The following is a 27,713-nucleotide window of genomic DNA, read 5'->3' as shown; positions in this document are numbered from 1 at the left end:
GCGCGAATGTCTCTACGTCGTTTAGAAAGGAACTGGTCGTCTGCTGCATACGTCAGATTCCGTCAGACACAGTAGGAAGGATGAGGCAAAAGTGGAACGTCCTGCTGTTGGTAGTCCTGCTTGGGTGCTGTGGAGTGGTCCTAGGCCAAGGTAAGTAAACATTGCGGAACGAGTTGATGTCTGCCTCCTCCTATCAGGTACAGCTGTACCCAAGATTGGACCTGACGTGACGCCAACCAAATTTGGGAGAGACCGGTGCGGGTTCATAGACGCGTTGACAAAATGAAAGCAATTTGTTGTTTTCTTAATTTTCCGAAGGAAAGTAATTGGTGTCCCTGGTTGCCGTCCAGCTAGATGCAGTGACGCTGTCGGTCGGCTGAGTATTGTACTCCAGTTACAACTTCCACGGCCTAAAGCAGTGATTCTCGATTTTCGTCATTTTACCTTTCGACTTAACTATTCACCCCGTTGCTGTCCTACACGATAACGATGGCCAAGACAAAAGCACAGAAAAACAGGAAGATAGAGACAAACCTCTTTACCACTGAGGTTGTGCACAAAGTAAACTTTGATCACGAAAGAAAACGCATCTCCCACTCGTGCATGTTACAGGTGGCCAGGGTGGTAACAGCATAACATAACCGAGGAACTACATCTAAATGCTTAGGTTTATATATCTCCGACAGCGTGTGTACTTTAGATTAAGAATTTTACCCCCTGAGTGAGAAACGCTAGTGAAGGAAATCTATGTTAGTGAGTAAGAACTCGTGTATAGTGCTCTCCACTTCCAAGTACTATAGTAGATGATGTCTTCCATGAAGGTATGGGCTGTCGGCATACTGTGAGGGAGGGGGTAGGGAGAGGTGAACACCTTTTTGGTCGTCCATTCATGACGAAGACGACCAAGACGACTCGCTCTAACCGTAAGTGTCCGGTGTATAGAGATACACTCGCTGTGGATTTGAGGCCAGCTGTACAACACCTTCTGTTCCATTTCCATCTTCCCCTGCCGCCCTGTCGCTCGTTTCTTCTGTTACTCTCTCTATCTCTTTCTCTCTAACTATCTAACACTGTTTTTTATTCTCTTCCGTTCTCTCTCTCTTTATTTCTCTCACGATTTCTCTCTCGATTTCTTTCTCTCTATCTCTAACTCTCAAACTATTTTTCGTTTTTTCTCTTACGTTTCTCTCTCTTTAGCTCCCACACTATTTTTCGTTTTTTCTCTTCTGTTTCTCTCTCTCGCTCTTTCTCTCTATTTTTTCTTTCTCTCCATGTATCTTTCTCTCTTTCACCTTATTTTTCTTTTTTTTCCGTTTCTCTATCTCCTTCCCTTATGGCAATTTTCTCTATTTTATTTTTCATTATAACTTTTTATTTTCCTTATCTTTTCCCCTGTCTTTCTTTTCTTTTCTCTTTTCTTGCTTTTTCATTTGTTTCTCGTTATCTTTCTCTTTTACTTTTTCGATCTTTTCCTATGCTATCTTATGTTTTTTTTTTTAGCCTTTCTCTTTTCTTTTTCATTTTCATCTTTTCTCCTCTACTCAATTATTCCTTTTAATATTTTTTTCTTTTTCCTTTTCCCGTTACTTTACTTTCTTTTTTACTTTTCGTTTTACATTTCTACTTTTCTTTTTCCTTTTTTTTTCTTTTTTTTTTCCTTTTCCTTTTAGCTTTCCTTAACTTGTAGAATTTGTACTCTACATTGGAATTGGTGGTGACTGAAACTCAGGCCGAGTTCTTGGCTTTAATGCTCCACCTTTAGGATCGGTTCTGGTTTAACTACTACCTAAGGTAAGCTCGGACATTTTGCCAGACATATATTACACATATATACAAAGGTTGCCAATTTGTGAAAAGAATGTTGTTGCCATATGAGGAGTATTTGGAAGTTGGATCGCTTCGGTCGAGGCGCCGGCCGATCGGTTGCAGGTGGCTGACCCGAGAGACACAGCTGGCCTTTTGTTTAGTGGAGTTCTTGACCTGAGACGCCAAGAGGATATTTTGTTATCAAAAGGGTGTAGTCAAGAAAGGTCGGTTAGCTTGGTCACAGAAGTCCCTAGGGGGATTCGTAGCTTTCGTCGAAACCACATCCTGTAGCATATTGTGCGTGCGTTCGTGCGCGTGCACGCCACTATCCAGGGGAGACACAGCTACGAAGATGATACACAAGTCATCGAAGTGTTGCATATGTTGACTATAACAAACTTTTCCTTTAATCTTTTATTTTTCTATCGTTTCCTTTTACTTTACTTTTCTTACATTTTCCATTTTTTCTTTCTTCTTCTTCGTAGTGTTCGAATACGCCCGGGTCTCTAACTGATTTGTCGTGGATCGAGAGATGGAAGAAAAGAAGAAAGGAAATGACCCGTTCCTTCCTCCAGGCGCCAAACTACCTTCCCTTCCGGGTAGGACTCTCCTCTCTATCGTAGGTGCTGTTGGGTGTTGCTTTCTTCAGTCCATCCCAAGAAACGGTCGTCACTCCAGGATATCCCACCTAAAAAGCATTTGTAAGCAAGGACAAAGGACAAATTGTTGACATGAAATTTCCAGAGAAAAAAGAAAAAAAAATGTATCGTGCTACATGGATTTAAGAATATTCATTTCCTGCCACGCACATTCGTAATGCATTTCTTGCGTTTGTCCCATTAATACTCGATCGACTGCGTGTACACACCGGTATCCACCACAGACACTAAGTGGTTCACAGAACTGTGAGCGTAACCATGACCTTCAATGATGTGGTCAGCTCCCCACTCATCACTGTGAATCACTGATCTTAATTGAACTATGTTTATTGTAGGAAGAAGGGTGACGTCATACTTTGTAACGACAATTCCCATGTAGGCAAATGAAGGGTTCCCCCATTGTAACGACAATATCTGAACCCCAAATGGGGGGATCGTGGTGTACGGTCATGATGATGTTTAGCATCATGAGATGTACAAGATTAGTCAGTTTCTATGGTGATCCAAGATCCACAAAGTCTAACAACATTCAATGAGACCCTAACCCTACCAAACCAAATATTACCCCAGGATATTCTATCTGAAGAGTTGTCATCACCATTGTCAGCAGCAGCGTCACCAGTCATTGTTGTTGTTGTTATTGGGAGACAAAGAACAAATTAAAACGTGTTCGATAAAGTGTTTGAGAAGGATGGTTGGGGTTTCGAGAATGGACAGAGTGATAAATGAGGAGGAGAGAGTGGGTGGATAGGGAGATCCTTCGCTGGCTACGAAGAAGATCCCTTTTGGTATACTCGTAGATGTATTGTTATCATTACTGATTGTTACCCTTAGTGTCATTGCGTATATCATTTACTATTTCTAGTATGGATACTCACTGGCCGAACTGATTAGAGCGTCGCCTCTTCTGGCGAAGATAGAGGTGACAGTAGTTCGATATATAAACCCCGGAGGGAACAGTGACGATTTAGATCATGGAAATGACTGCTTACTGTCTAAGAACTACATTTTTTCCTTGCCATATGAATTTTTAATCGTTCGTTTTCTCTCTAGGCTCCTCCAGTGTCACCGATGTGTCGCCGCCCTCCGTCAGCTTCAGTAAGTATAAGAGTTCGAGAACACCTTACCCATGGTTCGCTTCCACCAATCAGAGGCAGGATTAGGTACAATTTGTGACATCATGTCGCTGAGAGTTGGGCTCCTACGTTTTTTAAAAAGACAACTTAGTTCAAAGATCCACTTCAAACAATACAATTTTTCTCATCCATAAGAATTACCCTTCAGTCTTTATCATGAATTCAAAGGGTCTGTTAATCTCGCTGTAAAGCCTACGCATAGTGTCAAATATGAAGGATAAGTGAAAGCCAGTTATTTGTGGTCCGCACAAGGAAAGGTGGAATAACACTAGAGTATTTTCTTCATCCCAGCTGCAGTCTTGGGTCACAGCGGGTTCTCGGTTTATTAATGAAGATTTGATGGAGGACTTCGAAGTGCTCTAAGGACTGAACTGCATTGTACCGGAGGGAATACTTGCCCTTTACGTTAACTTAAACTGGAAAAATTAACTGAAACTATAAATGAGGCCGTAGGTTTTACTATGATGCGAAGAGCAACAACATTGCCCATTGCATACAGATAGATCTCTTTATTGGGTATCTCCAAGATTTGAGTCTCCATAATTCATTATGAAAACTTACGAAATCTACAGAATTTCGTGTTTTTTCAGGGACATGTACATATGACAGTTGCTCCTTCGACACGTTGCTATAATAAATGTGAATTTTTGAGGGAGGTGTGGTGGAAGGAGTTGTGAACAGCCATTGTGATGCGTTTGCGATAGTTCTATAAACGGTGCTTTCCTCAGAAAGTAAACGATTGTTTTCTTATAAAGAAACAAGAAAAGATAGAATTGCTGTCACAACATGGGCCAGGTTTTTCCGCAACAAGGCATGCGCTAGGAGGGAAGAGACAAAGATTCCAACGAAGGAGGTGGAGGGAGGGAAGGAGACATAAAGTGGAAGCGGGGGACACGAATGCGAGAATAGTTTACAAGAGGATGAAGAGAATGTATATTCTTCTTTATTCTTTCCGTTGTTGCAGTCTGTGGCACAAGGCCCCAGATCCCCATCACCTTCGGTCTTGCTCGGCGCTTCGTCGAATCACCAATTGCAAGACCCAACTTCCGATCAGAAATCGTCAAGAAGTTTGACGGAGACCCCGACCTCCGGCCTCTAACCCCTTCATCACTCGGCTCTCTTTTGCCGCAGCAGGCGGACTTCAGCTCTTTTCGCCCGGATTCCTATACGGTGCAGGTTTACAATGGAGTTGTTTCAATAAAGAGCTCTTGGCCTTGGATGGTGAGTTGAAATTTTTATTTCCTCATGTGTTTATGTTGCCAAGGGGAAAGAGAGAGAGACACAAGTGTAGGAAAAAAAAATGGGCGAAATCGACAACCAGACAAATTTACCCTCATTCATTTGTTTATTCGTTTACTTGTTTATTAATTCATTACTTACTCATTGACCTGTTATTTGATTGGTTTGAGATCATTTTAATTTCCAAGGTATCTCTTGTCTTCCCACTTCCTTTCGCTTTGTTCTCAGTACTAGTGGTGAAAGTGTTTCAGTCCCAATGTGCCTTCGCAACCCTTTTCGTGCCACGTGGCATTTTTCCTTTTCATGCTACTTGACGTCAGGGCTTCATGTATGTGTAGCTGCGCGCGTGCATGTGTGCGTACGCGCGTGCATGTGTGCGTGCGCGCGTGCATGTTTGCATGTGCACAATCCGTAATTGCATCGTCGGTATGAAGAGACCGGACGGTTACTTCGTCCTGCTGACCCGTTCTTTGGGGCCGTTCCAGGCACTGCTGGGGGAGGAGAACAATCCGAGGGCGCCCTGGTTCTGCGACGGGGTCCTCATCAACGAGCAGTGGGTGTTGACGGCGGCGCACTGCATCATCGAAAAGTAAGTGTTCATTGTCTTGCCAAATAAAAGCTCAGATCTTACTGTTCTCGGACTTTCAAGGCAAGGTTGTGGGTGGCAACAGTTGGAAGGCAGCCGCCGGGTAGGAAGCTCACCCACCCCTGGATTGCCTTTTGAACGATGTTTGGTGTAAACAGAAACCTTTGAGACGAAAACGTTAAATAGATTTACTAATAAAAGCCAGTGCGGAGTGGTTGCAGATTAATTTTTTTTTGGTCTATGGTACGCTGCCATGACACACCCTGCCATAGTAGAACCACAATGTAAAGCTCTTTCTTTCTCTCCTACAGTCTAAGAATACTTTTCAAAGGTTTTATCATCGCCACTCTGAAACGGCTGGCAAATTGCGTTATTCTGATCTGGAGTAAATTAATGTTCTCAAGGATAAACCGTACTGTTTGACTACTCCTCAGAATTGAGAACTACGGAGCAATAAAGGAACAATCGCGACCAATGTCCCCTGGAATTAACTTAGCTTGTTTCTTGTTGAGAGGCAGTTATCTCCCTATCCTAACATTGTGTGGCTTGGAAGGGGAAGACTCCTCTGATACAGGAAGGTGTTACCAAAATTCATTGATTATCATATTCATATATTTCAAAGGACTTTCAAGTATTAGCTAAAACAATTCAGTATTGTCTTTCGGATATTATTGAAAGCTATCTTCACCCGTCCTTTAGGTATCCAATGAAATTGTTTACCCTGTCATCAAGACAGTGCTATGCTAAAAGAAAAAGATGATCGTTTTGGTGTTTTCTTAGGGTTCCGCATGTGGTACGGCTGGGTGAACACGACCTTTCCAGCACGCATGCATCCAATCACCAAGACTACTACGTGAAGAAATTCGTCTTCCACCCAGATTATGACCACAAACAAGTCTATCATGACCTCGCTCTTATCCAACTAAAACAGAGGGTCTCTATCACAGTAAGTCGCCCACTTTTCTTCGTTTCAGACTACCAACTAACTCAAAATAAAGGTTGTGAGTATTCTTTCTTGGTCTTAGCAATGCCAAGGAAAACGAGACGGCCCGCTTAGAACTTACAGAATTCAACATATCAAAACTGAGTTTTGTGTCCTAATCTAGATCATCCTGTAGTCACCTCTCTCGGATGCTAGAAGTTTACTCTGTGACTCTAAACCCATTCAAGAGAAGAGTTGTATTAGAAATTGATGTGACTTTTTACTGAATGAACAAAGAATCAATCTTATTACACGACTTTCGTAATGTATGAAGAATATATAACTTCTATTGTTAAGTGCTTGATGTGTCACCTGGATTTTCAGGGTTCGATACGTCCCGTGTGTCTGCCCTGGGGAAGTCATCCTCTTCCTGCAACCGGGTCCCTTCTCACACTCACAGGATGGGGAGGAACCTATTATAGTAAGTGTTGATTTCAGGAGACCAAAGAGAAGATCAAATCAGCTCTTCTTCCTTGTCAAAAATACACGTCTACAATCAATTAGCCAGAGGCAAATATACTGTTTTCGATTCGAACATCCTTATGAAGGGTCTTTTGACAAAACAAAAATCACATTTTCTATACCCTAGACACTAACAAACGACTTATCCCCTTCCCCGCTGTTGAAGTTTGCTCAGACTTCAGTTCCCTATTATCAGTCATCCTCAGCAACACATAAAGCTGACAACTACTGATATCTTACGAAACCTTGTTAGAAATATGTATTTCAACAACTTTAACTAAAAAAAATCTCTATCTTTGCCAAGTGTTACGTTCTTCCCAACTATTTCTTTTTGTTAGGTTTTAAGTAAACTTTGTATGATTTCATAAATTCTCTGGTAATACTGGTATCTACCAAAAACTAAATGACTAAAGTATCCTAACTTGATCATTCCTTTCGTATTTCGACAATATTTTGCATCTCATTTTTGCTTGACTGTATATAAATATTTGGGCATTTTACTACTTTTGTCCCAAACCGGAATACCCACCCGTCTGTCCCTTTTATCTATTTCTTTGCCGTTCTCCCACAGACGGCCCCAGGAGCGATGTTCTTCAGGAGGCTTCTCTGTATCTCCTCCCAGCGAGTAAATGTGTCGCAGGCTACTCCACACTCCATGACTACGCTCAGAAGTACCCCAAGGGTATCACTTCGGACCTTCTTTGTATTGGGGACACGGATGGCCAGGGCCAAGATGCCTGCCAGGTAATAATTGCTCTACTCGTGGTCACCCCGAGGATAGACGATTGCGGATACCCGATTCTGACCCGTGATATGTCAGAGTTCCGGAGAGTAGCATTTGTTGTAGTTTTGTTAATACTTCTATTTGCACAACCTTTAATCGTCATGAATAGAGTATTCAATAACCATATCTATGGTTTCCCAAAAATTAAAAGTACCAAATTCCTGTTGAGGTCTAAATATATATCATACCGTGAAGTACGTGCAATTGCTCATTTCATTGGATCCCGTGCTGGATTTGGAATGGTAGCCTTACTAGATGAGAGCTCGGAAGTCTTTTTCAGAGTTATAGGTAATGTTGTAACCTTAAATGCACCACACATCCATTCCATTGCTCAGGGAGAAGCGGTACTGGCTTGCATTATAGTCAGGCTTTCACGCTCTGACTGCAGCACACGCCCAAATGAATATAGTACTGTATATATGTAGGTATTTAACTTCTCGCCTAGTGATAGAACAAACGAGTATTCAGAATATATGAAAGCAGAAGTAATTTGTTTTGCGATGATGACGTGTTTTGGTCTCCTCTTCCAGGGCGATTCCGGTGGTCCGGTGATGCACAGGAGAAATAACAAGTACTACCTATCCGGAATCGTGTCCCTGGGCTACGGATGCGGAAAACCAGAGTTCCCCGGAATCTACGCCTCTGTTCACCACTCCCCGGACCTCGCCTGGATTAAGCGCGTTGCCTTCTGAAGGAGGATAATGAACCGATGCGGACGGAGAAGTTGTGGTGGGGGCATGGGGTGGGGGGGCAGAAAGCCCATGGTCCTGGACATGGTAAGACGTTCATATTGTTGGTCGTTGCCATATAAATAAAAGACTAATAGATTCTGTCAGTTCCTATTATTACTAGTTTATTATTCTTTCATATGGCGGTGTACTTTATTAAAATAGATTCAGTTTTTTTGAATTTGGTTTATTATCTTTACCTACCTTTAGTCTAAACATTCCTTTTCAACTTTCTCCGTCACCCACGTACATTTTCACTTGTTCGACATCCTGACAACGATCTCTTATGGTTTCATTCACCCTACCTCCATCATTGATTTGTCCTACCACTTGGTTTTTCTCCTAGCACCGCAGATTTGTACATTTTTAGTTATTTATTTCAATGCATTCCCTGTGTTACAGCGGGGGAGAATTCTGCCACCGTGATTCCCATGCAATTCGTTAAATGCGACAAGATGGGACGTAATGGTAGGACTAGGGATCTTGTTCTTTGTATGTTCATCCTATGAGAAGTTAGGCATGAGAGGGCCTGGGAGAACTCCAATCTAAACCCTATAAACTGGGTCATTAGGTGAGCGTGGTTGTGGTACAGTTGAGAGTAAAAGGGAAGAGATTGACAGTATGTTTGTTGGAGAGAAGATGGATATGTTAGTGCTATACAATAAATCAAGTTGAAATGAAAGGGTGATTTTGAGTTTGGGAGTGTTGTGGAGAGTGTCAGGAATGAGGGGACAAGAGAAGGAAAGAGTGGGCCTTCTGGAAAGGGAGGGAAATGTCTTAAAGGTCAGTGTGGATGAAGATGAAACTAGGATGGGGGGTGTGGGCTCTCGTAAGCGCATATGGAGATAGTAATGAGAAGAGTGAGAGGAAGGGGAGGCTTTTTGGATAGATTTAGATCAGTGTTTAGATTTTTGAGAGTAACGTCAATGAAGTAGTGTTGGGGGAAATTAATGCTAGAGTAGATGAACCAATAGATGGAATATTGGGAAAGTTTGTGGTGCCAGATAAAAATCTTGGCGGAGAGACGGTGTTGGATGTGTTTAGAAAGGAATAGTAAACAATGTTTGAGAAGAATAAAGCATAAGTGTACATGAGAAGAGGTGGCGGAGAGAAAGGTGGTTGATATGGCGTCAATGGTCTACATAGTGGTATCAAAAGGAAGGGGAGAAAGTTGTTGGTATACAAAAATAAAAAGAGAAGCAAAACGTAAAATGGAGCCAAAGAAGATAGCAAACGTAAAATAGGATAGGAGAATGGTGGGGAATTAAAAAAAAATAGATAAAAAGATCTTTTGGAAGTGAGTAGAGTGATAGGGTGAGCCAGGTATAGAGGAAAAGGTAAAAGTTGGATATGGGCAGATGTGAATAGAAGTTAAGGTGGTATGGTGAAGATGGGTATTGCAGATATATGGCATAAGAGAAAATCTTTTAGGAGCTACCAAGAGTTTTTACGAGAATAGTAGAGCCTGTGTTAGGATTAGAAATGGAGAGAGTGAGTGGTTTGAGGTAAAGGTGGAACTTCGCAAGGAATGTGTTATGTCGTCCTGGCTGTTCAACTTATACATGGATGGGGTGGTGCGAGAGGTAAATGCAAGGGTACTTGGTCAGGGATTGGAGATGGTTAAAGAAAATGGAGATAAGTGGGAGACAAGCCAGCTGTTGTTTGCAGACGACACTGCGTTTGTAGCAGGATCATAGGAGGGATTGAGAAAGTTAGTGATAGAATTTGGGAAGGTATGCGAAAGAAGGAAGTTGAAGATAAATGTGGGTAAAAGTAAGGTGATGAGATGTACAAGGGGAGAAAGTGGCAGCAGACTGGAAGTGAGTATTAAGGGAGAGAGACTGGAAGAAGTGGATAGTTTTAGGTACTTGGGTGCGAATGTGGCGGAAAAGGGAGGAGTGGAGGTGGACGTAGAATGTAGATTGATAGAAGCAAGTAAATGCCTTAGGGGATTAAAAAGTGTAATGGGAAATAGACTTTTGGGCGTGGATGCTAAGATTTTACCTCCGTCTCTCCGTAATTACTGGTTTATAAATCTGTTTACTGTTCTCTTCTATGTTTTTGTATTTCTTCTTTCACTTTCAACTTTTTATCATCACTGTCTTAAGTATGTCTTTCAGCATATCATTCTGTTGGAAGTAAGTAATGTTTTTTATGGGGCAAATTAAACGGAGGTAAAAATTTTATTCTTTTCTTCCCAAATAATATTACACCTGGCTTGTCAATTTACACTAAGACTCCCCACTGGGATACTCAATCCACTCACTAAGCCACTTCTGCTCCGGCGTTACGACTTTATTAGTCCAATGATCTTTTCCTGTTACAACTAAGTGCTTCCACTAAGGCCATGACTTTTCTCCCGTGTACCAATAAGTGTTTCTCCTCCTCCACCCTTTCTCCAATCAAAATGACTGTTGCAACATCTTAAGCAGTACTACTTACACAAGCAATGACGATAGCGATGTATGAATGGCTTCACTTACATATTCTCACATAAGCATTAAAATCTGGTCCCTAGCTGTTATTTATAAACTTTAGACGAGGAGCGAGATAATGCAACTTCTTCGCGGCTATTATTACCAAACATACCACTCACAAAAATGGGATTCTCGCCACCTACCCCTCTATCTACCTTATTTGTCTACCTTTATCTACTAGAATCTAATATATGAGGAGATTGTGTGCGAATGAAGGAGTGATTGTGAGGACAGCACTGTACGGGGCAGAAACATGGAACATAAGAGAGGAAGAGAGGGGGAATTTGGATACGTTTGAGATGTGTCTGAAAAGTATGATAGGGGTTACTAGGCTGGATAGAGTGAAAATAAGGAGGTGAGGAGGAGAGCAGTGGAAGAAAGGGAGTTGGGAGATAAGGTGGATGAAAGAGTATTGGGATGGTTTGGACACATGGAAAGAATGAGTGAGGAAAGACTAGTAAAAGAGGTGCGGTAGGTAAAGGTGGAAGGAGTGAACATGAGGGATGAGATGGATAGATGGGTAGAAGGGGCTTTGGGAAAGAGAGGAATTTCTGTTGAGGAAGGACGGGAGAGGATAGAAGACAGGGGTGAATGGAGAATGATTGTATATGGATAATGCTGTGATGCATGAGGTGGAATGGGTGGAGGATGGAGGTTGAGGGAGTATGTGTGGAGAATAAAGTGACGCAGCAAGAAGAGATTTCACCCCGTCTTCTCCTTTTCTGCATAAGGGGACGGAAAAAGGGGTCGCCGATTTAATGAGGCGGCGTTGCTGTGGATGTGCTGTATCTTGTGGCACTGCTTCTAACCCAGGGCAGTGGGCGAGATGCAGAGATGACCTTTCATCCAGGAGGTACCAAGATAAGAGGAAGGGAAGGGGGTGGACTGGAGTGGGGTATGATAGGGATGGAATGGGTGGGTTTTTTTTTTTTTTTTTGTTACTACCTCCATTATAAGGGGGAAAAAGCCTTTGGTATATGTATGCATGTATTACTATTACTATAATTATCATCCTTATCATTATCATCATCACTATTACTATTGTCAGTATTGATATTATCATTATCATTACCTCTAGTATTACTTATGATCATCACTAAACTAGGACCAGCCACCACTCCTCCCTCCACCCGCCTAATATTGTAACTGCACTGTTTTCTCCACCTCACTCACCCTACCTCCTCACCCCCATCCTTTGTTGTGAGCGATCCCACACCCCCTCCCTCTTCCCACTCCTCATCCCACCTCCTTGACTCTCCCTTCCTCTTCTCCTTTCCCTCCCCCATTTTTCATACATTTATACTCCTTAAACCTTACTCTGATACCATCCTTCGATTCTGCTCAGCTAAGAGATCTCCTCATATTTCGTAAAATAATGATAATGAAGAGAGATAAAGAATAAGGTAAATTATTAATAACAAATTAGAAATACATTAACACTGCAAATGGTTTCGTACAATTTGAAAGATCATGTTGTGGCTAACAAGAGACGGTTGTACTCTGAACACGGGCACTCCGTCGGCTCCCGTGAACTTCCCAGTCCAACTTTTCCTGCGGGGAATTACCGTCTCCGTTTTCACTGTGTCCTCTGTTCTTCCTCTCGTCATAAGTGTGTTTGTGTGTGGTTCACCACGGTCTTGAATCAAATGTTGAACTTGTGATCCACACCCATACAAGATTTAATAGCTCGTATTTGACCCGATTCATGGGTAATGCTGTGACGTTACACACATGTACACGCGCACACACACACATACACACACACATACATGTATATACATATGTATATATATATATATATATATATATATATATACATACATACACACACACACACACACACAGACATACACACACAGAGCTTCAGGACATGATGGGATCTCAAACTGGATACTCAGAAAATGTAGGGAAGAACTAGCGGACAATATTCACAGTCTTATTTTATGTTCGTTAAAAGTGCCACAGGATTGGAAAAGGGATAATGAGGTACAAATTCATAAAGATGGAAGTAAGGAGGTACCACTAAACTATAGGCTGGTATCATTGACAGACACAAGGGTAAAACTACGTAGAAGGCTTGTGAAATCACGATGAGTTAGGCATCTTGACAATCAGTTTGACTTTAGATCTGGAAGTGCATGGATGTCAAACCTTTTAAGTTTTTAATCAAGTGCTTGAATAGCTTCAGGAGAGGGAAGGTTCGATGGACTGTGTGTACCTCGGTCGAGAAATGGCTTTTGATTAAATACCCCACAGTCGTCTCATATGGAAACCAAGGCATATCGGATAACTAAGAGGCAAATCTAAGTATGATAATTGGAAAATATATGTATATACCAAGTTGGGACCATACATGAACTCGAAGCTAAGTAGACTAAAATGGAAAGATGGAGAAAGGACCTCATGAGCGTTGCTCCTCTCCTGTATTCTACAACTAGGTAAATACATATATGCATACATACATTGTTACGAATCTTTCAAACACTTATGACTCGTAATATTAAGATCTTCCAAGATTATATGAATGATTCCAAAGACCCTATGTCTTTGGGATAATCTGTTCACAGTATCAATTAATAGGCTGCCCCTTAATTTTGCGTCGTCATGAAAATTAAGAAAAATTAAACACATATAGCATTTAACATTATTCATTAAAGTTAATAAGATTAACAAGGTAATTAGAACCAAGGGCATAAAAGTGAATGATAAATTCTCAAGATAATTCCAAGTTCTGCACAAATTTTAACGGGGGTGAAGAGATATAATTACCAAGAGATTCACTGTCAAGGCTTCCGGAGTCACTGCCATAGACTTCACACATAAATGAAATTAATTACTAGCTGAGTTAAATATACAACAGGGCGAGGGAGGGACTTAATTCTTAGCCGGAACATCTCTATTCCTTCCTCTAGCCAGGTCTGCCTAACACTGGCACTGAACGCCCGCAAAGCATCCCTCCCTTTTGTACAAAATTAATTCTGATTGGTCCATAGAACCAACGTCTACGGGGGTTTGAACCTGATTGGCCAAGACAGAGTAAACGTATTTTGCGTCCAAACTTGGTGACGCTTCTCGAACAAATACGACAGAAACGTCTGACACACTACTTTGAAAACGATACATAAGATTGTACTGTATCAACAGAAAAAACAAAATACTCACATGGTTTGACATGATTACTGAATAATACATAAAAATAATAATGTATCTTATAGAGTTGAACATGATTCAATAGAGTATTAAGATATCAACCCAAAACGTTTTCATTCTCTCTACGTGACATCGAAAACGTGGGCTCGCTTCTCTAGCGTAGAATAATGACGTCTTTATACCCAAAATAATCATTATTTTCATACAGTACATATATAGGATACTCATATATATAACAGCATACATACATATACCAAAGGCTTTTTCCCCTTTTACAAGGTAGGTAGCCAAGTTAAATCACATACACACACACACAAAAAACAGAAACCCTTCTCCAAGCGAGAAGGTCGGCTCGAGTAACTATACTTTTCAGCTCTGGGCGGGGGTCGAACTCTTGTTTATTTGTGTGCGTGTGAGCGTACAATATGTGTGTGTGGGTGTATGAGCGTGTGTTTGTGGTTGGGCGTGTGTGTGTGTGTGTGTGTGTGTGTGTGTGTGTGTGTGTGTGTGTGTGTGTGTGTGTGTGTGTGTGTGTGTGTGTGTGTGTGTGTGTGTGTGTGTGTGTTGTGTGTGTGTGTCTTTATACATGTATGTATGTTTACATACTCAGGTGAGTGTATATGTGTGTGTTTATACATGTATGTCTGTTTACCTACTCAGGCCTTCCCCACTAGGGACGTCACTACCCGTACAACTGTCAAAACAGGTTTCACAACCCAGGCGAGAAGCGGAAGGAAGGGTGAAGTGACAGAGGAAACAGCGTCATCATAAGTATTACGGACCACATGATGACACATACCGATGTTTCACCCTTAGGGATTCCAGGAAAATTAGAAATATGTAGTTTCATATCCATTCACCTTTCTAAAAATGTAAAATGATTTAGCAAGTTCCTTACTGGAGTGCCAGTCACGTGACGTGGTAGACGACCACGGTTGTCCTGAGGACTCTGTCGTCATTAGCAAGTCTAACTTCGTGATTCCTCGACCCTTCGTCCATCTCCAAGAGACTGAAATAAACACCATATGAGGACGGAGCCTTTATTTGTACGACGTTTCGCTTATTACAGCTTTTTCAAGCAAAACTGCCACTTTTTAAGGAGACTGAAGTAACACATTCATGAAATTGGTTCTCCAGATCGTATTCCCTCCACTCTTCTCAGCAGTCACAACCTTCTCAATATTCTCCTTGTTCATAGATTTAACTATTAACAACTTTATCATTATTCTGAAGGTTGAATTTCATGCGACAATAAAAGACTGTCCCTCTCTCTCTCTCTCTCGCTCCCTCTCTCCCTCTCTATCTGTCTATCTATCAATCTAGTTATCTATCTATCTATCTACATGTCTGTTTATCTCTCTATCTATTTATCTATGTATCTCTCTTTCTCTCTCTCTCCTGCTCTCTCTCTCTATCTATCTCTCTATCTCTATCTCTCTCACTGTATATATATATATATGTATATATATATATATATATATATATATATATATATACATATATATATATGTATATATATATATATGTGTATATATATATATATATATATATATATATATAAGTATACATGTTTGTCTGTTTATCTATTCATCTATCTCTCCCTCTCTGTCTATCTATATATCTTTCTATCTCTTCATAATTCGATTTTTCTAAAATGACACATCCTAAATATTCTAACCCTTGCACTTGATGGATAATTTAATTTTCAATAGGTATCCTTAGGTTCATTTTGCCTTTTCTTTATGGTAATTCTCACATGATTTTTGTTCTCTAGGTCCCATCTTCAGTCCTCTTGTTTCACACAAATCCGTGTTGCTGGTCAATCCAAGGCTTCTTTTTCTCGGAACCTGCAAGCAGTGACGTATCACGAGGACACACTTCTTCCTCCTGTCCTGATCCCATGTGCCCCCTCTAGTTCCTTTATGCATTTTTTCCTGTACAATAGAAATAATGCGGGTGAAACTAAGCACCCCTGTCTGACTCCTCTATTCTTTTTCTTTCTTTCTTTTCTTTTTCAACCACTTTTGTCATATTCAATCTTCACGGAAGCCCTTTGGTACCAGTATAGGTTTTCAAGTCATTTCTATCTAATCCAATATCTTTCATAATCTCCACCATCGCTTTATGTCTCACTGTGTCAAAAACATTCTCAAAGTCAATAAAGCACATCTAAAAGTTTTTTCTCTTGCCATTCTCAAAGCAAATATTGCGTTGACCGTTCCCTTACCCTCACTGAATTCATACTACTTTTCTTACCCGTTTCCACTGATATTTCAGCTTTCCTGAGAGTTCAGTCTTTCTTCATATCCTTGCATGTCCCACCTCATCCTTCAGTGTATTGGATCAATCCATTCCTTCTCCCAGTATATATTTTATCTTATGTCGTTACAAAGCACTGTTGAGTATTGCTCCCATCTAGCAATGTCTTTCGTTATTGAGCTCTTTGGTTGTCTGTTCCCATTTATTTCTCTTATTTTCTCAAACAAGAGAGTTATATCATTTGCAGCCGCATAAGGATGAAAATTCAAATCAAAATCTTTTACATCATGACCACAAACTTCCTATTGTCTACAGGCTCTCCACGCAGCTTTCAGCGCAGGTCGTCGATCCCTCGCGCATGCGCGAGTATCTCTGTGCCGTTTATAAATGGAACCGGTCGTCTGTTGCATACGTCAGATACCGTCAGACACAGCAGGAAGCATGAGGCAAAGGTGGAACGTCCTGCTGTTGGTAGTCCTGCTCGGGTGCTGTGGAGTGGTCCTAGGCCAAGGTAAGTAAACATTGCGGAACGAGTTGATGTCTATCTCCTCCCATCAGGTACAGCTGTACCCAAAATTGGACCTGACGTCACTTCAACCAAATTTGGGAGAGACCGGTGCGAGGTCACAGACGCGTTTATAAGATTAAAGCAATTTGTTGTTTTCTTAATTTTCCGAAGGAAAGTGATTGGTGCCCCTGCTTGCCGTCCCGCTAGACACAGTGACGTTGTCGGTCGACTGAGTATTGTACTCCAATTACAACTTCCACGGTCTAAAGCAGTGATTCTCGATTCTCCGTCATTTTACCTTTCGTCTTAACTATTTACCCAATTACTGTCCTACACGATAACGATGGCCAAGATAAAGGCACAGAAAAACAGGAAAATAGAGACAAACCTCCTTACCACTGAGGTTCTGCACAAAGTAAACTTTGATCACGAAAGAAAACGCATCTCCCACTCGTGCATGTTACAGGTGGCCAGGGTGGTGGTAACAGCATAACATAAACATGGAACGACATCTAAATGCTTAGGTGTATATATCTCCGACAGCGCGTGTACTTTAGATTAAGAATTTAACCCCCTGAGTGGGAAACGCTAGTGTTGGAAATCAATGTTAGTGAGTAAGAACTCGTGTAAGAACTCTAAACTTCCAAGTACTACAGTGGATGATGGCTTCCAGCAAGGTGTGGGTTGTGGGCATACTGTGGGTCGTCCATTCATGACGAAGACGACCAAGATGACTCGCTCGAACCGTAAGTGCCCGGTGTATAGAGATACACTCGCTGCGGATGTGGGGTCAGCTGTACAACACCTTTTGTTCCATTTCCATCTTCCTCTGCCGTACTGTCACTCGTTTCATCTCTCTCTCTCTCTCGCTCTCTCTCGCTCTCTCTCTCTCTCTCTCTCTTTCTCTCTCTCTCTCTCGCTCTCTCTCTCTCTCTCTCTCTTTCTCTCTCTCTTTCTCTCTCTCTCTCTCTCTGCCTCTCTCTATTTCTCCTACGATTTCTCTCTCGATTTCTTTTTCTCTCTCTTTCTCTCTCTCTCTCTCTCTCTCTCTCTCTCTCTCTCTCTATTTCTCCTACGATTTCTCTCTCGATTTCTTTTTCTCTCCCTATCTCTCTCTTTAACTCTCTCGCACTATTTTTCGTTTTTTTCTCTCCAGTTTCTCTCTCTCGCTCTCTTTCTCTCGATTTCTTTACCTCTCTCCACCTATCTCTTTCTCTCTCTTTCATACTATATATATATATTTTTTCTTGCTTTCTTTCCCTTCTGGCAATTTTCTCTCTATTTTAATTTTTCTTATAATTTTTTATTTTCCTTTTCTTTTCCCCTGTCTTTCTTTCCTCTTTTATTTTCTCTTCTCCTTTTCTGGCCTTTTCATTTGTTTCTCTTTATCTTTCTCATTCTTTTACTTTTTCTTCTCTTTTCTTTTCCATTTTCATCTTTTCCCCTCTAATCAATTTTTTTTCTTTCTCATTTTCCTTTTCCCGTTACTTTACTTTCTTTTTTTTTTACTTTTCCTTTTACATTTCTACTTGCCTTTTCTTTTTCCTTTTCTTTTTCTTTTTTGCCTATTTCTTTTTTCTTTTTTCTTTTTTCCTTTTCTTTTTAGTTTTCCTTAACTTGTAGAATTTATACTCTACGTTGTAATGGGAGTAAGCATCATAATTTATCCCGGTAGATGGCTCCACTGTACCATCAGTCGTCGTAAACACGCAATGGCGTCATATGAAAATTGGGCAGTTCAGCGTTTAAAAGTTAAATTGGCAACAAGAGGAGCACTTGTCTCAGGGAGGAAAGAGAATTTGATAAAGGTAAGATATCGTACTTACTTTCAACACGATTTCAAGTAACAATAGTCCTTTGTTATTGTGTAAATATCCATCTTATTGGTCGGAGTGTTCACCTTAACGTCTAACGAAGCAAACAAATCTTGTACTCTAATACCACGGTTTGCCATAATACTGTCCCCAGATTCAAACACATGTCCTTATATTAAAGAAGATTTTTTGATTATCTGTCTGTCAGATGCGCTGCCACCGTAGCTATCACTCACATAAGAAATTAGTCCACCTAGAGTGCAGCCGATCATTGTCTTCAATGTGTTGCGATTTTTACAAGTCGAAAATGTTCCACTTTGTGCATTAACATTACTGGGTTTTTGAATCGGCACCTCTGTTGCATCCAAAATTACTCTTGTTGATGGAAATTATTTCTTGAAGTTCACTGGCATTAAGTCCTGCACTGTGTTTCTTTCTGGCCAAAAAATGATTTCTTGGAGTTGGAAGAACATAAAATTAATCCATACATTCACAACTTTTGACGCATAAGTTTGACTGATTCTGAACAAAATAGATAATTTAATATCATCTTTGGCCTGTCTCAACTTGATTATAGTTAGAACAACTGATCTTCCGCTAATAATAAATCGTAGTCCATTTCATCAAGATTATTGACAGCTGGACCAAGCACGGAGAATATTAAGGAAAAATGTGCAAAGTCATTAAATCCTGTGTAATACTGAATGGCTTATTGTCATTTTAAACCGGAAGATAGAGAATCTAGCACTCATAGAATTTAGTATCTCACACTGGATACCGTGGTCCTGGATCGATTTCTCTTCGTCAGCATCACTTTGTAGAATCTCATTTTCCCTTTCAGCTGACACTACCTCTTCGTTGCCAACATCCTGAATATCTGGTTCATATTGGAATAAACGTCTCTTAGCTACCCTTTCTGCTCTTTCTGCATTTAGTGTTGAGGTGAACGTGGATGGTGTTGTATTACGAGAACCTGAAATTAAAGCAAAGAAAAATTCTTACTACTACACACACTTGACATGATGACACAGCATGGGGAACGGGTTATCTAGCTGAGTTAAAAAAGAATAGTGCCTGTTATTTTTCTTTATATATAAATGACAACAAAGTTGAATATCACTTACTTAGAAGACCAGTAGGCATGTAGCCATCTGCTGTAAAATGTTTTTCACAGAGAACACTGTATTTCTTTGGAATCCATGGCTTATTTGTACCTGGTTCAAGGCGTTTTATCGCTATTCTCCACTTCATATTCATCTTCTCATCTGACGGAAACTTGTGTCCACCCTTATGTGCTGAACACAGTGGAACAGAGCAATGCTGCGGCATTTTAAAGTTAGTTTTATCACGTTTGGAAACAAGACTGTAAAACAGGAAGTGAACTTCACGACTCATCACACAGTCCTGCCATCTGGTGAGGTAATGCGTGCTTACTCCCATTGGTGGTGAGTGAAACTCAGGCCGAGTTCTTGGCTGTAATGCTCCACCTTTAGGATCGGTTCTGGTTTAAGCCCTCAGGTAAGCTAGGACATTTTGCCAGACATATATTACACGTATATACAAAGGTTGCCAATTTGTGAAAAGAATGTTGTTGCCATATGAGGAGTATTTGGAAGTTGGATCGCTTCGGTCGAGTCGTCGGCAGATCGGTTGCAGGTGGCTGACCTGAGAGACACAGATGGCATTTTGTTTAGTAGCGTGCTTGACCTGAGACGCCGAGAGTATATTTTGTTATTAAAAGGGTGTAGTCAAGAGAGGTCGGTTAGCTTGGTCACAGAAGTCCCTAAGGAGATTCGTAGCTTTCGTCGAAACCACATCTTATAGCATATTGTGCGTGCGTGCGCGTGCACGCCACAATCGAAGGAAGACACAGCTACGATGATGCGCAAGTCATCGAAGTGTTGCATATGTTGACTATAACAAAATTTTCCTTTAATCTCTTATTTTTCTACCGTTTCCTTTTACTTTTCTTTCCTTAAATTTTCCTTTTTTTCTCTTTCTTGTTCTTCTTCGTACTGTTCGAATACGCCCGGGCCTCTAACTGATTTATTGTGGATCGAGAGATGGAAGGAAAGAAGAAAGGAAACGACCCGTTCCTTCCTCCTGGCGCCAAACTACCTTCCCTTCCGGGTAGGACTCTCCCTTCTATCGTAGGTGACGTCAGGTGTTGCTTTCTTCAGTCCATCCCAAGAAACGGTCGTCACTCCAGGATGCCCCACCGAAGGAAAGAATTTGTAAGCTAGGACATAGGAGATACGATTCTTTGTGTTGTGCATCTCTGTCATGCCAAGTAAAAGAAAAATGGAAAATACTTCGTATTCCAAAATACAGTACACGATTTCACAAAAAGAACATTGAGTGGCAAATCCCAAATGTTTAGCATCATGAGATTTGCAAGATTCATCTGTTTCTGTGGTGATCCGAGGTCCATAAAGTCTAACAACATTCAGCGAGACCCTAGCCTTACCAGACCAAATGTTACCCCAGGATATTCCATCTGAAGTGTTGTCATCACTATTGTCAGCAGTATCATGACCAGTCATTATTGTTGTTATTGGGAGACAGAAAGAACAAATTTGAATGTGTTCGATAAAGTGTTTGAGAAGGATGGTTGGGGTTTCGATAATGGACAGACTGATAGATGAAGAAGAGAGAATGGGTGGAAAGGGAGATCGCAAATAAAATTGATGGAAGAATAATAAAATGGTTTAGGCACATGGAAAAATGAAAAGAGACTAGCAAAAGGAATATGGAAGAAAAAGGTGGATGGAGTGGACATGAAGGAAAGATAAAAAATAAGATGATGGATGGGGTGAAGGGGAGAAGGTAAGAGATAGGTGTGAGTGGAAGATAGTTGTAAATGGGTAATTAATTGACACGCCTCCACGGGATATCTCCTCGTCTCTTTTATTTACACATGCTGGGACGAGGAGAGAAGGTCCCCGTGTAAATGAAACTGTGGGGGTGAACCAGATTAGGCCGTCGGTCTTTGCTGTGGATGTGCTGTGCCTTGCTGGATTGCTACTGACCCAGTCAGTGGGGTGGGGGTAGGGGGTGTCCCCTCGTCCATGAGGACCTAAGATGGAAAGGAAACAAATGGACGCCGGATGATTGAGCGTCGGATTGACGGTCGGCGCATGCCTTGGCTGGCTACGAGGAGGAGCCCCTTTAGTATAGATGTATTGTCATCATTACTGATTGTTACCCTTGGTGTCATTGCTTGTATTATTTACTATTTCTATTATGGATGCTCGCTGGCAGAACTGATTAGAGCGTCGCCTCTTCCGGCGGAGATCGGGGTGGCGGCAGTTCGAACCCTGCTGCCTCCGAGTTGGACCAAGGGAATTGTTCACTAAATTCCACGCTACGAAACCAGGTGTTAGGGGCCCCATTCTAGCCTCAGTTTGCGACGTTAAACCGAATCACTTTCTATCATATTTGATCATTATCATTATTGTCCATCATTGTTACTTTGATACTCTTATCTTATTGTTACCATTATCATTCTATTGTTACCAATATTACTGTTATTGTTAGAATCACAACATGGGACGTTCGAAAACGTAAGCATTTCCTCACAACCTCCTTGATTATAAAACCCAGCTTCATTGGTTGTGGGAAGCAGGCTAAGGAAAGAACTCCGAAAATCATTTCGACGTCTCCTTCGGTAGGTTCTTTCCTGCCCACAAACATCCGCCGACCCGTTCGCCCGGTCCCTTTCGACGATCCCCGGCCCGTGAGACCGGACCTGTCCTTCCCGAATCCGTCCACGAGCTCGTCCTGTACGCTTAGGGGGACTTCCGTCAGAGGAACCTGCACGCTCATCAACGAATGTACCTTCGTCGTGCAGAACATCCGCAAGGTCTTCCCAACCATCTGCCGATTTGAAGGACGACAGCTCTACGTGTGCTGTCCTTCAGGTAAGTTTCGAGGAGCTCCCCCGAGTCTCAGGTTCAATATATAAACCCTGGAGGGAACAGTGACGATTTAGATCATGGAAATGACTGCTTACGGTAAAAGAACTACATTTTTTCCTTGCCATATGAATTTTTAATCGTTCCTTTTCTCTCTAGGCTCCTCCAGTGTCACCGATGTGTCGCCGCCCTCCGTCAGCTTCAGTAAGTATAAGAGTTCGAGAACACCTTACCCATGGTTCGCTTCCACCAATCAGAGGCAGGATTAGGTACAATTTGTGACATCATGTCGCTGAGAGTTGGGCTACTGTAACTACGTTTCTTAAAAAGACAACTCAGTTCAAAGATCCACTTCAAACAATGCAATTTTTCTCATCCATAAAAATTACCCTTCAGTCTTTATCATGAATGCAAACGGTTGGTTAATCTCGCTGTAAAGCCTACGAATAGTGTCAAATATGAAGGATAAGTGAAAGCCAGTCATTTGTGGTCCGCACATGAAAAGGTGGAATAACACTAGAGTATTTTCTTCATCCCAGCTGCGGTCTTGGGTCACAGCGGGTTCTCGATTTATTGATGAAGATTTGATGGAGGACTTCGAAGTGCTCTAATGACTGAACTGCATTGTACCGGAGGGAATACGTGCCCTTGACGCAAACTTAATCTGAAAAAATTAACTGAAACTACAAATGCGGCCGTAGGTTTTACTACGATGCGAAGAGCAACAACATTGCCCATTGCATACAGATAGATCTCTTTATTGGGTATCTCCAAGATTTTTGAGTCTCCATAATTAATTATGAAAACTTACAAAATCTACAGAATTTCGTGTATGTTTTTCAGGGACAATTACATATGATAGTTGCTCCTCCGACACATGTCTATAATATGTGCATTTTTGAGGGAGGTGTGGTGGAAGGAGTTGTGAACAGCCATTGTCTACCCTAGTTCTATAAACAGTGCTTTCCTCAGAAAGTAAGCGATTGTTTTCTTACAAAGAAACAAGAAAAGATAGAATTGCTATCACACCATGGGCCAGGTATGTCCGCAACAAGGCATGCGCCAAGAGGGAAGCGACAAAGATTCCGACGAAGGAGGTGGAGGGAGGGACGGAGACATAAACTGGAAGCGAGGGACATGAATGCGAGAATAGTTCACAAAAGGATGAAGAGAATGTTTATTCCTTTTTATTCTTTTCGTTGTTGCAGCCTGTGGCACAACGGCCCAGAACCCCATCACCTTCGAATTTCATCGGCGCTTTGTCGAATCAGCGATTGCAAGACCCGACTTCCGATCGGAAATCGTCAAGCAGTTTGGCAGAGCGCCCGACCTCTCTCCTCTATCCCCTTCATCAATCCTCTCCCGTGTGGCGCGGCGAGCGGACCTCAGCTCTTTTCCCCTGAATACCGATGTGAGGTCGGTGGTTAATGGAATTGAATCAATAAAGAACTCTTGGCCCTGGATGGTGAGTTGAAATATTTGTTTCCTTATGTGTTTCTGTTGCCAAGGGGAAAGAGAGAGAGACACAAATGTGGAAAAAAAGGGACAAAGCCGACAACCAGACAAATTTACCCTCATTCATTTGTTTATTCGTTTACTTGTTTATTAATTCATTACTTACTCATTGACCTGTTATTTGATTGGTTTGATATTATTTTCATTTCCAAGGTCTCTCTTGTCTTGCCACTTCCTTTCGGTTTGTTCTCAGTACCAGAGGTGAAAGTGTTTCAGTCCCAATGTGCCTTCGCAACCCCTTGCATGCCGCGCGGCATTTTTCACTTTCATGCTACCTGCGCGCGTGCATGTTTGCATGAGCATTACCACAATCCATAATTGCATTGTCGGTATGAAGAGACCGGACAGTTACTTCGTCCTGCTGACCCGATCTTTGGGGCCGTTCCAGGCACTGCTGGGGGAGGAGAACAATCCGAGGGCGCCCTGGTTCTGCGACGGGGTCCTCATCAACGAGCAGTGGGTGTTGACGGCGGCGCACTGCATCATAGAAAAGTAAGTGTTCTTTGTCTTGCCAAATAAAAGCTCAGAGGTAACTGTTCTCGGACTTTTAAGGCAAGGTTGTGGGTGGCAACAGTTGGAAAGCAGCCGCTGGGTAGGAAGTTCACCCACCCCTGGATTACCTTTTTAACGATTTGTGGTGTAAACAGAAACCTTTGAGACGAAAACGTAAAATAGATTTACTAATAAAAGCCAGTGCGGAGTGGTTGCAGATTAATTTTTCTTTGGTCTATGGTACGCTGCTATGACACACCTTGCTACAGAAGAACCACAATGTAAAGCTCTTTCTTTCTCTCCTACAGTCTAAGAATACTTTTCAAAGATTTTATCATCACCACTCTGAAACAACTGGCCATGGATAGCAAATTGTTTTATTCTGATCTGGAGTAAATTTATATTCTCAAGGATAAACCATACCGTTTGGCTGTCCTCAGAATTGAGAACTACGTATCAATAAAGGAACAATCGCGACCAATGCCCCCAGGAATTAACTTAGTTTGTTTCTTTTTGAGAGGCACTTATCTCCCTATCCTAACATTGTGTGGCTTGGAAGGGGAAGACTCCTCTGATACAGGAAGGTGTTACCCAAATTCATTGATTACCATGTTCATGGATTTCAAAGGACTTTCAAATATTAGCTAAAACAATTCAGTATTGTCTTTCGGATATTATTGAAAGCTATCTTCACCCGTCCTTTAGGTATCCAATGGAATTGTTTACCCTGTCATCAAGACAATGCTATGCTAAATAAAAAAAGATGTTCGTTTTGGTGTTTTCTTAGGGTTCCGCATGTGGTACGGCTGGGTGAACACGACCTTTCCAGCACGCATGAATCCAACCACCGAGACTACTACGTGAAGAACTTCGTCTTCCACCCAGATTATGACAACAGACAAGTCTACCACGACCTCGCTCTTATCCAACTGACACAGCGGGTCCCTATCACAGTAAGTCACCCACTTTTCTTTGTTTCAGATTACCAACTAATTCAAAATTAAGGTTGTGGGTATTCTTTCTTGGTCTCAGCAATGCCAAGGGAATTCGACGTGTTAAAACGGGAGTTTTGTGTCCTAATCTAGATCATCCTGTAGCTACCTCTCTCGGATGCTAGAAGTTTACTCTGTGACTCTGAACCCATTCAAGAGAAGAGTTTTATTGATAATTGATGTGACTTTTTACTGAATGATCAAAGAACCAATTTAATCACACGACTTTCGTAAAGGATAAACAATATATAACTTCTATTGCCCAGCTAAGTGCTTGATGTGTCACCTGGATTTTCAGAATACGATACGTCCCGTGTGTCTGCCCTGGGGAAGGCATCCTCTTCCTGCAACCGGGTCCCTTCTCACACTCACAGGATGGGGAGGAACCTATTATAGTAAGTGTTGACTTCAGGAGACCAAAGAGAAGATCAAATCAGCTCTTCTTCCTTGTCAAAAATATACGTCTACACTCAGTTAGCTAGAGGCAAAAATACTATTTTCGGACATCCTTATGATGGGTCTTTTGACAAAAGAAGAATCACATTTTCTATACCCTAGACACTAACAATCGACTTATCCCCTTCCCCACTGTTGAAGTTTGCTCAGACTTCAGTTCCCTATTATCAGTCATCCTCAGCAACACATAAAGCTGACAACTACTGATATCTTACGAAACCTTGTTAGAAATATGTATTTCAACAACCTTAACCGAAAAAAACATCTCTATCTTTGCCAAGTGTTACGTTCTTCCCAACTACTTTTTTTTTTTAGGTCTTAAGTAAACTTTGTATGATTTCATAAATTATCTGGTAATACTGGTATCTACCAAAAACTAAATGACTAAAAGATCCTAACTTGATCATTCCTTTCGCATTTTGACATTGTTTTGCAGCTCACTTTTGCTTGACTGTCTATAAATATTTGGTCATTTTACTACTTTTGTCTCCAAACCGGAAGCCTGCTCCACCATGACTTTCACGCCTGTCTCCTCTTCCTTTTATCCGTCCCAAAGAGTGGCTGCATGCCCACCCGTCTGCCCCTTTTATCTATTTCTTTGCCGTTCTCCCACAGACGGCCCCAGGAGCGATATTCTTCAGGAGGCTTCCCTGTATCTCCTCCCAGCGAGTAAATGTGTCGCAGGCTACTCCACACTCCCCGACTACGCTCAGAAGTACCCCAAGGGTATCACTTCGGACCTTCTTTGTATTGGGGACACGGATGGCCAAGGCCAAGACGCCTGCCAGGTAATAATTCCTTTACTCGTGGTCACCCCGAGGATAGACGATTGCGAATACCCAATCCTGACCCATGATACATCATAGTTCCGGAAAGTAGCATTTGTTGTAGTTTTGTTAATACTTTTTGTTTGCACAATAACCATATCTATGGTTTCCCAAAAATTAGAAGTACCAAATTCCTGTTGAGGTTTAAATACCGTACCGTGAAGTACGTGCAATTGCTCATTTCCTTGGATCCATGCTGGATTTGGAATGGTAGCCTTACTAGATGAGAGCTCGGAACTCTTATTCAGATTTATGGGTAATGTTGTAACCTTAAATGCATCACACATCCATCCCCTTGCTCAAGGAGAACGCATTATAGTGAGGCTTTCACGCTCTGACTGCAGCACATGCCGAAATGAATATAGTACTGTATATATGTATGTATTTAACTTCTCGCCTAATGATGCAACAAACGAGTATTCAGAATATATGAAAGCAGAAGTAATTTGTTTTGCGATGATGACGTGTTTTGGTCTCCTCATCCAGGGCGATTCCGGTGGTCCGGTGATGCACAGGAGAAATAACAAGTACTACCTATCCGGAATCGTGTCCCTGGGCTACGGATGCGGAAACCCGGAGTTCCCCGGAATCTACGCCTCTGTTCACCACTCCCCGGATCTCGCCTGGATTAAGCGCATTGCCTTCTGAAGGAGGATAATGAACTGATGCGGAAGGGAGAGTTGTGGTGGGGGCAGAGGGTGGGGGGCAGGCAGCCCATGGACCTGGGCATGGTAAGACCTTCATACTGTTGGGCATTGCCATATAAATACAAGGCTAATAGACTCTGTTAGTTCCTATTATTACTGATTTATCAATCTTTCGTATGGCGGTGTACTTTATTGAAATAAATTCTGTTTTATTGGATTTCTGTTTATCATCTTCATCTACCTTTAGTCTAAACATTCCTTTTCAACTTTCTCCGTCACC

The 27,713-nt window shown here is 41.6% G+C and overlaps 1 protein-coding gene across 4 annotated transcripts; it reads left to right on the top strand.

The window, feature by feature from the left end:
• Window positions 1-27,650, top strand: LOC143027197 (anionic trypsin-2-like). Of its 4 annotated transcripts, XM_076188366.1 has the most exons (10): window positions 54-91; window positions 16,721-16,779; window positions 22,262-22,510; window positions 22,664-22,708; window positions 23,713-23,969; window positions 24,408-24,511; window positions 25,299-25,464; window positions 25,802-25,898; window positions 26,575-26,747; window positions 27,273-27,650. In XM_076188366.1, the coding sequence occupies exons 1-10, from the start codon at window positions 81-83 to the stop codon at window positions 27,432-27,434; spliced, it is 1,323 nt and encodes a 440-aa protein (XP_076044481.1). In that variant the 5' UTR covers window positions 54-80; the 3' UTR covers window positions 27,435-27,650. The 4 variants fall into 4 exon arrangements, with proteins under 4 accessions (XP_076044483.1, XP_076044482.1, XP_076044481.1 ...); XM_076188367.1 differs by lacking the exon at window positions 16,721-16,779 and having other exon boundaries at window positions 20-150; XM_076188365.1 differs by lacking the exon at window positions 54-91 and having other exon boundaries at window positions 16,633-16,779.
• Window positions 27,651-27,713: the final 63 nt, after the last annotated feature.

Source organism: Oratosquilla oratoria, chromosome 7 (assembly GCF_046742065.1).
Source record: "Oratosquilla oratoria isolate Oo_2021 chromosome 7, ASM4674206v1, whole genome shotgun sequence".
NCBI classification, from domain to species: Eukaryota; Metazoa; Arthropoda; class Malacostraca; order Stomatopoda; family Squillidae; genus Oratosquilla; species Oratosquilla oratoria.
This window is presented reverse-complemented; position numbering and strand designations above follow the sequence as displayed.

What these genes read in the sequence shown, in the direction of transcription:
- LOC143027197 (XM_076188365.1), top strand. Translation starts at nt 16,656, where the DNA reads ATGGAACCGGTCGTCTGTTGCATACGTCAGATACCGTCAGACACAGCA. An exon ending in TGGAGTGGTCCTAGGCCAAG is followed by an intron (nt 16,780 to 22,261) that starts GTAAGTAAACAT and finishes CTCCTTCGGTAG; the next exon opens with GTTCTTTCCTGCCCACAAAC. An exon ending in CTACGTGTGCTGTCCTTCAG is followed by an intron (nt 22,511 to 22,663) that starts GTAAGTTTCGAG and finishes TTTTCTCTCTAG; the next exon opens with GCTCCTCCAGTGTCACCGAT.